General features: G+C 43.7%; 1 protein-coding gene across 3 annotated transcripts in view; it reads right to left on the bottom strand.

Annotated features, from left to right (window-relative positions):
• LOC146809839 (uncharacterized) overlaps window positions 1–15,472 on the bottom strand; it is a 226,834-nt gene that overhangs the window by 137,737 nt on the left and 73,625 nt on the right. For all 3 annotated transcript variants that reach the window (XM_085616701.1, XM_085616702.1, XM_085616700.1), the window contains exon 3: window positions 12,039–12,152. In XM_085616701.1, the coding sequence (XP_085472827.1) occupies window positions 12,039–12,152 (114 nt within the window). The remainder of the gene's footprint in view (window positions 1–12,038; window positions 12,153–15,472) is intronic.

Below are 15,472 nucleotides of genomic sequence, written 5' to 3'. Positions count from 1 at the left end.
GGCTCTCTTGGCCAAGACAGCCAGCACTTCCTGAAGGAGCAAGTAGAGGTGGTCTTCCGTCAGCCAGTTGTAAGTTGGGTGGCATGGGTAGTCACGTAGGGTAGGAAGTAGCCCCTTAGGTCGATTGGCAAAACCCAACGGTTTGACGTTAATAACCATCAGTGGTGCAGATGATGACGTTCCCTGCCCCCTACTGGATGTGCATAATGGTCGGAGGGCAAACTAAAGGGGTTTGGAGGGTGTGGCTGCTGGGGTTGGTGGTGGACTGACCCGACCTCTGACTTCTGTCCCACATCGCCAATGGACCCATGTCCTCAAAAAGACTGGAAAGCCTGTTGGCCGTAGTGGCTAGGAGGCTATGGGCATGCTTGGAGACCACTTCTGTGGCCACAAAAGGGACGGAAGGTGAACTGGGGGTGACAAGTGGCCATAGACAAACCGAAGGACCTGGCTGTAGCTCTGCCGCCCTTAATGAGCTCCAGTGCTGAGTCCGCTTTCTTTCCAAAAAGACAAGAGCCATCAAAGGGCATGTCCATAAGCGAGGCCTAGCTATCCCCTCAAAACACTGTTGTTTTTAGCCAGGTGTGGCGCCACAGGGCCACTGACGATACAATTTGGCTGTGTCCATTCCATACCGTATGGGGAACTTTGCTTTGTCTCTCCCGTCCGCAAAAGCTTGGGATAGTATGGCTCAGGCCTCCTACAAAACCATAGGTAGTGCTTGCGCAACCGAATCCCAGATCGTATGGAAATAGCAGTCCAAAAGACATGCAATGTTCACCAACCACAGTGCAAGGTTGGCAGAAGAGAACATTCTCTTGCCAAAGGGAGTGCGCCGGGGTTGATCCTAGAAGTCAATGCTTGGTCCACTATGGTCTCCAGGGTCAGGTGCTGGGTATGGAGTGGGGAGATGGCTGCAGGCAACTGTTTTATGCATAGGAGCCCCTGTACAGGACATGGACCAGGTCCTGAGTAGGATGTCGGTGAAGGCTTTTAAACAGGAGTTAAAGTTCAAAGGGGGCGACTCCCAGCTAAAGCACCTCTGTCAAGACATTCTCTTCTAAGGGATGCTGGTATCCATAATGGTCATCAGACCCCTCCCATTTGTCTCCCTCTCCACGCATGTCAAAAGTAAAAGGCACTGGCTTCGATCTGGAGAGCATGGTCCTGGTTGGCGCCAGAACTGGCATCGGACGGGGCCTATCCAACTCGGTGTCGCGTTAGCACTGGAGCAGACACCGAGGAAGGTCTTGGTCTAGCAGCCGGCTCTGCTCTGGATCCAAGAAGGGACCTATGGGGCCCGACTAGTCTAGAGGGCGAACCTGCCAGCAAGGATCCAGTGGGGACCTCTCCCGAACTGTTGGGGCCCGAAGGTGCTCCAGATGGGCAGGGCCGCCCAAATATGAAGTGCATGGCATCATAAAATTCTTTAAGCTTGGCAGGGGTCGCTCCAGCTATGGGAAAGTCACGGAACACTGACTTGGGCCCCGCCAATGCAGGAGGCCTGGAGTAACGATGCTCCCATGCCTCTTCGGAAGACTTCTACAGGCAAGGCGAAGTCAAAGACCTCTTCGACGTCTTTGAGTTCTTATGCTTGTGGGACTTACCCGATAACTTTGACTGTGACGATGATCACTGGGTGCGGCACTGCGAATTATCCCAGAACCTTTTGTACGATCGTTGTGAGGTCATCTGACATCGGCCGGCGAGGAGCTTGAGGGGTCGCTCTCATAGTTTCTTCTCATGCATGGCGCAGCAGTCCTCACAGGTCTTGCAGTTGTAATCCTGCTCCAAGCACCATAAGCACACGACAGATATGTATATGTGACAGGCACGACATAATTTGAAACTAGCTGGTTTTTTAGGTGACATCCTCACACCAAAAGAGAAGATCTTGCAGAAAAAGCCGACAAAATATCTGAAAAAGACAGTCAAAAAATGTAGTTCTGACGGATCAACACTGTCTGGTGCAGAAAGAAAAGAACTGTCAGCTCACCAGGGTGGCACCTATAAAGCTACCACGCATGTCACTTCTATCGTGGACAACGCTGACGTGGAACCGAAAGACGCCACCTACCATCACTCAGGGGTACTGCTCATAAACTTCCGGATCCAGTCTGATGCCTGTGGATAATTCTAAGGTAAGGAATCTGGGGCTAGAAGTCTCTATTAGATCAGGGTTTATAGTAGGAGCCCATGCATTTGACATGTTCAACTGATAGGCAGCCATCTTGAACATGGAACTTTCTTCAAGAAAAAGAGTCAATCTCAAGGATGAAACATTTGTAAATTCCTTGTAATGTATGAAAATGTGATGTGTGTGAGTGAATGTGAAAAGTGTAATGAATGGATGCATTCGACAAATGCAAGTAAACGTACTTATTAACAAACGTACTTACTATTACAAAACACCACAACAATCGGACTCATACAGCACAGAGTGGTCTTCACAAGTTTTGTGCCTAAATTGTACCACAATCGATATTGATGGTCCATCTGATCGTGTTGGAAAGTGTAAATTGATGAATGCATTTTAGTAAGGATGGTGTTTTACTATAATATGCTTTGTGCACCAGTATGAGAGTCATACATTAGCAACTCTCTCTAACAAGCTGCTTACAAAGTTTCATCAAGTTAGGGGGCAAGGAGGATGCACCACTGAAAGTTGTGCGGTGCTTTTACAAGCTTAACAGAAACACCTTGTGGAAAACAACTGTTGAGTGACACTCAAGTCTGAAAGAGATTTGTTTTTGAACAGGTCAAAAGAAAATTTCACAGGCCTATACATCACTGGAATTGGGTTCCAGCGTTAATGACGTATCAAAAAGACTCAAGGGCTCTTATGGACCACTAGATGCGCTCTGTTGCCCATAGGATCTGGAAAATCAAACGAGCACCTTCCTGCTTGATGTTCCAGGAAATGCTGTTGGCCAAGTTGTGTTGTTGAGTGGGATTGCCATTTATAGGCAGAATTCAGAGGCTCTTGGGAAATGTAGTGCTAGCAAGGTAAACTTCAAATAGTATGTGGTTGTTGCACTATAAATAGCAGTGAGCAAAAAAAGCTACATTATGACGGTACACATGCTATATCGTCAAAGCCACTTACACCAATTTGTGCACTACCCGACAACTTAGAGTGGACCTGTCAAGACAAATTAACCAATCTGCATGAGCAGAAAACATTTTTTTTCCAGAAGAATGTCCACCACGACTGGACTTAGAATGACACCTCCTGAAAGGCTTTCGCAGTGTGGAGACGAACGCTCAGTACAGAACACATTAACAGCTTGGGTTGCCACAAGCAAATCATACACTACTAAGAAATTTAGCAGTAACAAACAAGAGACCGTGCGACTTTCAAAATGAGGTAAGGGCCGTAGAGCACTTACTGGGTCACATAGTCAGTGCTGTAAATTACACGAATCCAGACTGCCAAGGACCAAAAGAATACAATCAGCCATTAATGTGTTCAAAGGAAGTGAAACAATTTCTTTCAACAGTTTTTCCAAAGAAGGTACATTTGTAATAGGGTAGTATTTTACATATGCACATTATTCATTGCATTTTGGAGTCAGGAGCTGTTGTGTGAGTAAGTGACAATCCCTAAGTGAAAATGAACCCTTCCTAAATCCAGAAAAATAATGTAGAGGAACAAGAACTACCAGAAGAGCCATTGTGTATATCCCTATATCCAGTCCGAGGAGAGCGGCTTGAGCGAGGCATGAGGAATGATCGGACTTCCTCATCTTCCAAATGCAGATTTAGCTGCAAAACATCTGTTTAAGATGGTGTATGTTAGTTCAACGCACAACACTACAAACCCAATATTTTAAATGCTTCCATCTTGCGCTACAACACAAAGAAATCAGAAGTTGCAATCCTCCCTTTATTAATGAGTCCTTGTGAATCAGAATGGAATCAATTAGAAAAGATTCCCCTCGCTCCATGGGCTACAATATATAATAAATGTATATAAGATACTTGTGGCTGCCGCATGGCTAGGCAGAGGAACTCATTGCTAGAGGAATGCTGAAAGACAGGGCTCTGATTTCGGCCTAATTGAGTAATGGTTGAGGAGCTTCACATGACTCGATAAATATATTCTAAATTAATCAGTTGTTCAATCAGCTAAACGTAATAAAGCTAGGGGTTAGACTAATTGGTTAAATATGAGGGATGAAATATATTGGGGTGCATCATTCACCCTTTCCTCTATCTTGTATGCTGAGTTATTCATAATTATAATGATAATTTATACTCCGTATTTGTAGGAGAATAGCACATAATAAATATTAGTTTGTTGCAATGAGCTACATTCTTTCCCTGAGAAACAGGCTCTGGCTAACCGTTCAAATCTCTCAGCCACATCGAATGCGAGTAAAAACAGAGGCAGAGGAGATTAACACTCCTCAAACCCACCTTATTCACACTAAGAAGAAACAAATAACAATAGAATCGACCCTTAAACTCTGCTGATAAGAACAAAGAGCAGGGCAAGAAAAACACTTTTATGTGACTCATGCACCTAATCTATCGTCTAATGGGCGTGAAACAGAAGCACTTGTTACCTCAACACCCCATTAACGTAATTCACATCAATGAAAACACATAAAACATGAACCGAACTCTTTGATTGTTGCTTTTATTAACTTAGAAAATTACTGGAAAATCAAAGAAACAAATAAGGTGATTTCTATACTTAATACCCTTTTTGCTGGGAACCCTAATATCAGAGGTATCAGGTTTAAGCGAAACCGCAATAGTATAAATTTGTGTTGCAGTATTGAGACCTCCTCTAAGTAAAAATATCCTCCCTCTAACATAGGAGTTGATATGCAAGGACTGACCTTTTTCTGTAGTTCTTCTCCCTTCGTGTGTACTGAGCCTTCAGCGTAAATATGTCCACCAGCCTTTGTCTTGATTTTTTTTCTTTTTTTTGGTAAATATTTTTATTTGCATTTAAACACTCAAAAAGCAGTACAATAAACAACTATCCCTTGCCTGGGCATGTCAATATACAACTCCCATCACATAAACGTCCCATTTATGAGTCCGCAATATATGGTGTAAAGCGTTGCCCCCCCAGCAACCTTGCAGGATAATCCGTAGAAGCCCGCCACCCGGCGTCCACCCGTAGGCATACCATATACTCGCAGAACGCGGAGTCCCCATGCAGGAGGTACCCCCGTGTAATTGGAGCAACCAAACAAGATTCAAACAACTACCCCATGCTACAACCCTCCCCCCGACCACCCCCCCTACACCCACCCCCCCCCACCGGCATGACTGCTTGACAGGATACATGACAAGACACTCAAGTCTTGGACTCTACATCCCTGACCTTCCCAACCCAGGACCACCGACCACCCAGTTGTGCTATTTCCTAATCCCAAAGCTCTTCCCTAATCAGATGCGGGGGAGGCCGGGGCCTGCCCGATCTCTTCATCAGAGGCCCCACCCCCTACAGGGTCAGCAACTTTCAAGAGTTCCACCAATACACCCCAAGCTCGGGCCGACTCCAACGCCTTATCACTATGAGCCCGGGTAGCCGACTGCGTTCGAAGGACCGCCTCGCAGTCCGCCCACCGAGTGAACTCTGCCCTCCACTTCTGCAAACGTGGTCCTCGTTGCAGCTTCCAGTTAGCAGTTATTTCCCGCTTGGCTAATACCAACCCTAGGTCAATAAATTTACTAGTCAGTTTATTCTTGGAGGTGTGGGGAAACCAATGCAGTAAGCTCGGGCTGATACCAAAGTCAATCTCCCTGTCCGTAATAGTGCATAGTAATGTCCACACCCCCCGCCAGTAGTCCCTAATCTGAGGGCAACCCCAAAGCATGTGGCAGAGATCGGCACCCGACAGCGGGGGCAGGGCGCCGTGAGAGTATGGAAATAACTCTGAATCTTGGCTGGGGTAAGATAAGCCCGGTGCAAAATAAAGAATTGAATCTGCTGAAAACGAGCATTCCGAGAACATTTCCAAGGGCGCTCTAGCAATTCGGCCCACACTCTGTCAGGAATAACCCGTTCAAGATCCTCCTCCCAGCGCTGCTTTAACCTGTCAAGAGGGGTCAGTCTTTCCGTCGTCATCCGCCAATATAAACACGTAACCGCTTTGAGTATGCCCGTCGCCAATACCACATACTGGCAAGAGATGGAGGTCTGTGGCTCCGACAAGCCATTCCGCCACCGACGCTGAATAGCCGACACCAGGGCCGAGTGACCAGCCTTTGTCTTGATAGCAGCCTACAGGCTATTGGGTCCTTGAATAAATCTTTCAACCCCATCGCGGTGAGCTCTACTTTGACATATTTTAGCCAACTAATCGTTTTGTAATCTATCACACGAAAACAATGGGCCTCATTAGGATGGCGGGTGGATCGCCCCGCCGCGCCGGCGGTAGTCACCGCCGGCGCGGTGGGGGCGATCCGCCATCCATGCAGCAAGGACCCGCGCCATATTACGATGGCTGGGGGGTCCGCGGTGGACGGAAAGACCGTCTGCTGCTTTGTGGAAAAGGGTTCAATATGGTAGACACCGCCACCCATATTATAATGGGGGCGGAAACATGCCTTTCCGTGGCAGCATTGCTGTCACGGAAAGGCAGGGGGAGTTTATTGGCGGGTGTCCGTTGCGGGCCCCCAGGGACTCTGGGGGGTGCACATGGGGGGTACCTATGGTACCCCCCTGCATTTCAATGTATAACGTGGCAGGCACCGCGCGGTGCCTGTCACGTTGTGCATTGAAAGGCACAACCTGCCTTTGTGGCATTGCGGCAGGCGGTGCTTTTTAGCACCGCCCGCCGCAATGTTTCAAATGCGCGATGCGCCCGCCAGTGTGGCGGGTGCATCCTAATAGAGGGTGCGGGACCGCTGCTGGCATTGCGGGCGGTCCCGATTCCCAGGGGTATGGCGGGCGGACTTTGTCTACCCGCCATACTAATGGCTCCCCCTAAGTCTGTGGCTACTTACGGGGCGGGTGTTTGGGGTATGGCTCATGTTGATTCATTACAATCCATTGAGAATAAACTTTTTAAATCACTGGTCTCTCTCCCGCAGTTTACCTCACACTACATATTACATATGGAGCTGGGCTTACCCTACATTATGGATATAATCAGACTGACCCGATCCATTTGTGGTTTTCAATTTGGCGAAGGGACACAGTGTGTTATATCCTGAGTTTTACTTAATTGTAATTAGCCTAGGTCTTCCTAGCTGCTCAGCCAGAGTGAGAGATGGTAACGGAATGTTGGTGTGACTGTGATGAATGGAATGCCTGGGTGCCTGTGTGGGTGAGTGATGACAGTTGGAGATGGGCTGAGCAGCTAGGCAGGCTGCTCCTGGTGGGGCTGTTACATGGGCTGACATAGAGGCTGTAACAAGGGCCTAAAATAGGCTAATGATGAAGCTGGTACGTGGCTGAACCTTGTCTGAAGTGATCTGGAACTGGAACTAATAAAGAAGGCTTTGAAACCTACAACATGGCTACAAGTGTCATCCTGTACAGATTACAACACAGTGCCTTTAACCCAAAATATAATAAGAGACTGCCTAAGATTAGAAAATAACAAAATGTATCCCCTCAAATATCTCTTTTACCTGATCATTAGAGTTAGTCAACATTCAAATGTTAATACTGTTTAAAAGAAATATACTGATCCATCCCTAGTACCACTTGAAATTGAGGATGTTTATCATTCCTTGGTTAAAGAGTTGTATCTTTCTATACAAGGACAAAAAGTTCCTGTGTGGTTGAGAAAACAACACTATAACAATTTGGACAATGTGGATGTGCAGACGGGGCAAATTCATCTAAGGGCGTTCCAGATTATGCAGATTTTAAACCATATGAAAATCAAAGATAGCATTTAAACATTTGACAAAACTTAACTAACGATTTGTGCATCTGAAGAATTAGGAACCAATGTCAGTTGCTGTGGATTTATAAGACGTGACTTTGTGGTAAACTTGTATACATAGGCGTTTTGGATAAACACCAAGAAGGTAGTTCCAAGATTATTAATGAAACTTGGATTAACTGCATGTCTAATTCACAGAAATGTTACTGTTTTATTCTATAGCCAGAAACCATCTCCTTTACAAACATTAAAATGATAGTCATGCCCAGACAAGTGGATTACCCCATTAAGACAGCTAAAGGTTCCAATGTTAAGGCAGCAGATGGCCTGTCTATCAACATTCAAGGAAGGGTCCTCAGTGGTGGGTTTATCTTCCGCTCCCTTTGTTCAATACTACACTTGACGAAATTCACATTCCAGAAGTATGGGAGGGTGCCGTCTGAGTTCTAATTTTTAAAAGGGGTACCTCAAAAACTTAGATGATTATCAACTACTTACTATGCTTTGTCTCGCTCAATGAAATTGTTTTCCAAGATCATTCTTGATGAACGGCAACAGTGGACAGAAGCTAACAAAATACTATTGGTCATGCAAATGTATTTGGCAGTGGTGCATAGTAGGATGATCCTGTGCCCATTATCTAGGCAGGCTTTATTTTGTGGCTGTGGATTTTTTATAAACCATTTGTTTTGACTGAACCAGAACCTTTTATAGACAAACTTATCCTTTCCACAAAACCTTCACTTAAATTCTTGAACATATCCTCTGAATGCAAAATTAAACAACTCTGCTTAAGATGTCAGTAAGGCAGGGCTGTATGTTAGCCCAAATGACTATTTGAAAATCAGGAAAACTGACATTTTGTTCATCCGACATTAACAGGTGAATTACTAAAGTGCTAAACAGTGAACACAGCAATTTTGTACATCACTGTTGCTAACAAATGAATTACAAAAGTGATCAGCAGTGCAAAACAAGCAAAGATAAAGTGCAAAATGCTAGACAAAGTACAATAAGGTATTGAAGTATAACAACTCTATGACAAATAGATTAAATTGCCTATTACAGTACATAAACGCTTCCTTTCTAAAATCGCCTAATAATCACTTCAATTATCCTACATACTAATCAAAAGAAACCAGACTGCATAACAATGGGAGAATCTGGTCTAATGGTTATAACAGCAGCAACTAACCTAATCATGTTCAGTGATCTGAAAAGCTCACTCACAGTAACCAGGAAACAAACAGCAGTGAAGGGAGGGAAAAATTGTTTAGGAATATATAATCACATCATGATTGTGCCACCAAATGAAACATAGTGTGGAACGCAAGGAGTGCAAAGGAAAGACCAAGAGGTGGGCTAATAGCCATTATAACAGGTTCACCATATGTTACATTACTCTTCTCAGCATAGCCGAACCAACTGAGGTGTGTTGCCGCTAGGCTAAAAATTCAGATTTCTCCCACTTAAAGCTTCTACAGCAGCAAATCCGATTCAGTAGATATTGAGAGAAAGGTGTCTGGCCTTGTTGAGTTAGTCCTCTTCTGCTGCAACCTGCACACTTGCCTCGCTGAAGGATTCCAAGCTCCTAACAAGTGGTCATGGATAAATGTAGACATCTTGACTAGGAGAAGGCATCAAAAGTACCCGGTTGGTGAAGGACCTTTTCTGGGAGTGAAATTCAATTTCTTCTGCTCTGAATTTTCCCGCCAAATAACAACAGCTTCACTTGAACTGCATCCAATGGCCTGTCAAGCCCTCCTCAGTTACAGCCTGATGTCTTGCCTGCTGAAGATTTTGCACTTCCATTTTTGAGACCAATACAGTCAGGTGGAGAACATGCTAGTACACGACTGTTTGGCCGGCCCAAGATGACCAGCCAAACAGCCATGCACACTTAAGTGAACCAACCACTCCTCCCCTGCTGCCTGAGACTACAGCCCAGCCCTACCCCGCCCTGTAAAACTGCCTCAGTATGGAAAAATAAAATAATACCATTGTGTTATTATCGTTTTAATTTCATATGCACTCCTCAAAGAGCAGTGTGGTGGCGCTCCTCCACCTTAGCGGAAGAGCTGTCGCTGCTCAGAGGTTTAAAATGTGGTTGACTGCTTTAGCCTTTAATCAGGAAAAGGTTGATACAACTTATCCAACTTAGGAGGGCACTGTTTGCTATTTATGGTGCTATGAACCTGCAAGACTGTAGCAGCACTTGGGCTCTGGCAGCAAGTTATTATTAATGTACAAATAAAAACAAGCTTTTGTTCTCATATTTGAAGGGGTATGCAAAAATCAAATGGGTTCTTGTCGTTCATTTGCAGAGCATGGGAAACATTCTATACTAGTCCGATTAAAGAATGAAAATAATCAAATTACCAGAGTCGTACCTGGGAGATAAACGACTGTGGAGAAAAAACATACTGACATCATGATTTACATATAAAACCTAATTCAAAAGTGGCTCTTTTTTTATTTTTTTTATTTCTTTATTGGGAGTTTTACTTTTCATGGTACATTGTTACACATCTTTATTAATACATGATGACAGGTGTATGCAGGTAGTCATATGGTGTCAGATTCAAAGGTGGCTCTTAATGCGGGATTTGTAGAAGGGCAGAATGATTTTCAATTGTCTGCAAATAGTCACAACAGACACATGATCTGTATATTTTTTACATGAACTTCCGAAATTGCTTCAGTGCAGCATAGCTTAAAGTTGTTTAAAAAAAAACACGCTATGAAGCGGCCAGTGCTGGCCACATCATAGAGCTTTTTGTTTCCTTGTGGCGGTATGGGGGGACATGGAATAAGCAACAGGAACAACAAAAGTGTGGGAGGGGAATAAGCAACTCTGTTAACGGGTGAATGGGGTGGGATGGAAGTTGTCAACTGTATAATTTACTACACACCATATCAGACGTACGTTTGCGAACAAAAGAAAGATAAGAACGCTACGCCAGGGTCCGAATGATCACCTATTGCCGACGATCAAGAAAGCGGCCAATATCAGAGCTTAAGAGCACCACTGACAACAGCAACTGCTTATCTATTCTGGTGTATTTAAGCTCCTTACAGACCCGCCGACCATTGAAGGAGAGTAAAGTCTGTAACTAAAACAAGCAAGAGAGAAGGAGGAGCAGGAAGGACGGTAGCAACAACACAGGAGAGAGGGCCCCGGGAGCGAAGAGTCAACAAGCAACAAAGAAAAACCCAAGAAACATGAGAAGCAACAAAAAAAGTTCCTCCATCTGGGCGTAAGAAGTGAAAGGACACCAATAAAGCCATTAATCAGTACTTGGTCCATGCTCCATGGAGCAGAGAACCCACAAAGAGGAAATGAAGTCTGCACCCATGTCTGCATGCGGTGTCCAATGAGCAGCAAGAAAAAGAAAGTGATAATGAAGAGTACCAATGGTAAGTATTGGCCGGGCTAAAAGCCTCTTTTTAGATAAAAAAAAAAAGATTGCCTCCAAAAATAATGCATGGGCGCTGTCTGAAAGGCTGGACCTAAAAAGGGAAAGTGCACACAATGCTGTATGAAGAACCAGGCGTGGCTAAGGTAATTCCGGTGGTATGATAAAGACGTATTTAATCTTACAATATAAGTGCCTATATAGTGCAATTTTGATTTCAAGTAAACTGAGTGCAACACTTATGGAAACAAACTTATCAAGAAAAGATTCAACCTGTCTGCCACAAAGAAATGTCTATTCTTGTTATTGTGTTTTTCGATAAAAAAGAGTAATAAGATGTTTTAATGTTTTTATAATTTTTTATAATTTCAAAAGTGCATCACTACATGTTTTTTATATGTTATTAATTTGTCATTAAATGAATGTTTTTAAACCTTGATAAGTTTGTGGTTTCTATAAGTGTTGCACTCAGTTTACTTGAAATCAAAATTGCACTATATAGTCATTTATATTGTAAGATTAAATACGTCTTTATCATATTGCCTAGGGATATATATTTTACTTGTATAGTACCCTGCCCTAGGAATTATTATTCACTAATGTCAGGGGGCCCTTGTTACTTTTTGTCAGGAAATTCCGGTAACAGAAAAAAACAATATGCTTAAATATTCTCTTATCATTTTGTTTCATGTTCAGAAACTAATACAGCATTTTATGTAATATATATGTGACACAATACTATAGAGCAAGTACGGAAGCATACCACTGGATGAGCCATTGAGAACACTTCTGTATCCAGTACTAGGAACGTGGCTGGAGTGTGGGAGCCTAAAAGTCTTCATCGCCTCATCCTCAGACTGGGAATTCTGTAAAGAAGCTGTATTCGGAAAAAGGTGAGAAAATCAATACCATTTTGTTGTCAACCCTATGTCCTTCTAGCCACTGAATAAAAAAAACAAAAATGAACTGAGCTTAGAAACATCTGAGAGATATCAGGACAATGATGAAAGTAATAACAATTTTACACAACATTTTAAAACTATGTGAGGTCTTAAACCTCAAATTTGGCATAGGCACATCTGTTGTTTCCACAAAAACTGTTGCCATTTCAGAAATAACATGAAGAAAAAAGACATGTGGGTTGATCTTTTCTAATTATTCCATCAGATATTTTGAATTAAATAAATAAGGCACTTTTATTTCTTTACAAATTTTATCTTTCTTTTTTTTTTATTCTAATGGTAAATTGGTTGCGTCTTTGAGGTATGTTTTCTAAGATTTGACCAAAAGTAGAATAACAATCACTACAAACTTGTCATAGATCTGCTCAAATGTATTTGTTGCCAAAAGTTTATAAAAACATAACAGATCCACCATTTAAAGGATCATTTTTTTTATGGCTGCGTACTTGAAAATCTTCCTAAATATATTGTTATTTTAAAAAAGCAACAGTTGCCTTTCTTACAAATTAACGGAACATCCATGAGCTAAGCAGCTACTCCATTGATGCAAATTTGTTTGCGGCCAAATTCAAGACCAATTATATTTACACATACTCAAATTACAACAGTGGTCTAATTTTGTACAAGCGGTTCAATGATGATAATTTGATCTTATGGTAATATTCAAAACTGGATACCTGAATTGTGCACTTGATGCTGCTGTCCTGTACTGTTGGGTCCAACAACCCCAGCGGGAGCGGGAAAGACTGATCCACAGGGCCCAAGGCCCAAGGGGGAACTTGTTCTGCTTTGTAGCATGGTAAGCACTGCAACACGTTTGACTTTGAAAGAGTAGGAGTGAGCCTCCTAAGACTAAGACCGCTAGCGAGGCCTAACCTGAAGGTCGCCTATTGTGAATAGGGAATAACAGTAAACCAATAGTGTTAAAAATGGGTGTCTCTAGTTGGCAGAGGTAGTAGGTACCTTTGGCCCAAATAGGGACCCTTGCTTCTAGTCGGGGTAAGGGGGAATCACACTGTAGATAACCCCTGCTCACCCCCTTGGTAGCTTGGCCCGAGCAGACAAGCTTCTCTCCAAGGCAATGTGTAAAGTATTTGTACCAACACTCACAGTAACACAGTGATAACACCACAAATGGACACCACACCAGTTTAGTAAAATAAAGGTTTCTTTATCTAAACTTTGACAAGATCAAAACAACAAAAATCCAACATATGCGTATTCAGTTAAGTGACTTTTCAAGATGTTATTACAAATAACTTGTAGGTTCTGTATTCCTCGGTGTAATTAACCAAAAATGTCAAAAGCACAATTCAGCTAGAATCCCTGTGTCAGGGTCAGTCAGCGTAAGGCATTGCATCACCTAGGTATTCCTCCCATTAGTTGCAAAATTCATAAGGTTCGCCGCTTTAGATCAAGCAGGAACTTGCCCCATCATTGGTTTCCCCGTTCTGTGGCAAAGCAACAGATTCACGCAATGCGGAATTTCAAGATGGCCGCCGATGGTAACAAGGAGGTTGCCGGTCCAGTGTTTCTTCCTCCTCCTCAGCGCAGCTGTGCTTGCGACTGCAATCGCGGCAAACTGCGCACTTCAACTGCCTTCTGAGGGAAGACGGTCGCATTATTCTAGCGGCGTTCTCCCGTTTTTGACAATTCAGAGTTTGTGAGTATTCGAGTTGTTCTCAGCGATACCGTTTCCTTGGCTGCGGAAGGTAAGACAAATTTCTCTAAGTCTTTTCGGATTACAGTTGAGTCAGAAGGAATGTTAATACTGAGTAAGAGTTCTGACTAGAAGTTTCCACAAGTCCTGAACAACTGTCCGATTGAAGGATTCCGAAGCTTCGTAATTAAGTCAACATACCTTGCAACGTTCAGTGGTAGGGTACTGAGCATTGCTAGAACTGAGACAATAATATCCTGGTTTCTAAGAAGAAACGGAGAAGGCAGCACATTACCTTTGAGGGGTGATTGAGAACTTACCTACGAAAACAAAGAAAGGCAATTGTTAGAAGAATTTCACAAGAAACAATCAAGTAGGTGTTGTTATGTATATATACTGGTTTCAGTCGCAATAAACCTACTGACTCCCCCCCGAGAGTGCTGTGTCTTTTCTGGAAGCAAGGAGACTTGGAGCGCTAATATTTGGCGGGAGCACCCCCCGCCTTTCAGCACCCGTTCGTGAGTGCGAGACACTGGTGCAAGGGAAGCGGATATATATATATATATATATGTATAAAGATACTTACCAACTTAAAGAAGCACTCTTCTTCCATGAGAGAAGCATCTGCAGACATCCCCTGTAGTGGAGTTCTCCAACTAAGAGAAAGATAAAAGAAAAGAATTAACAACTGCACTTAGGTTGAGCAAGGTAAACACAGTAATATACCTATAGAAAGAGTTGAGTATCACAGACACATCTAGTAGGACTGGAATTAATTAGTATTCTTTTGACCTGCAGAACCACTAAGTAGCAGAGATTAATTAGGAAGCAATCTACAAGAGAATAGACAGCCACTTAGAAAAGACAGGTAATCACATTATTGGAGGGGCAACGAGAAAGTAGAAAAGTAATTACCACATTGAGATGTTAATGAAGATTTTCTCTTACAGGAGAACTTACCAGAGTAGAAGCATTCCTGTCCAGTTGAAGAAGACGTGGCGTATCTCTTTTCTTTCCCACTCCCCTTTCCCCCCTTCGGCTGCCCGGGTATATGTATTTATGCATATATGTATGTGAGTACGTGCTTGGGTAGCTGAGTAGGGGAATTGAGGAAAAGTCATCGGCTCCTGCAGAAGCTTGAAGTTCTGAGTCTGGTACTTGACACCCTGCTGCTAGGTGACGCCTCGCAGCGGATCGGACCCCAGCGCAGCTCCGTCTCGGGTGCTTCTCGATCTTGGGCAGATGACTCGGGCCAGCAGCGGGGACGGCTCGCAATACTTCTTGGCAATTCACGGCTCAAGCCGGTGGCGGTAAAACACTCGGAGTTCTTTGCAGATGACCGCTCGGACCAGTGGCGGTGATTTAGCAGCAGTACGATGGTTACGCTGCAGAGATGAGTGCGGTCATACTGCGCTTCAGGCACACGGGTACAGCGGACCACACAACAGTCTCAGCCTACAAAAAGCACATGCACACAGCGTCGCTGAGACGATGGGGGGATCTTTGATGTTCCTGAGTTCCCACAACAGGAGGCCAGCACTTCTCAGGCCCTTGGAGACTTTCTCTCCAGGACAC

Source organism: Triturus cristatus, chromosome 7, assembly GCF_964204655.1.
Source record: "Triturus cristatus chromosome 7, aTriCri1.1, whole genome shotgun sequence".
Classification (NCBI taxonomy): Eukaryota; Metazoa; Chordata; class Amphibia; order Caudata; family Salamandridae; genus Triturus; species Triturus cristatus.
Note: the sequence above shows the minus strand (reverse complement) of the source record. Positions and strands in the feature narration are given on the sequence as shown.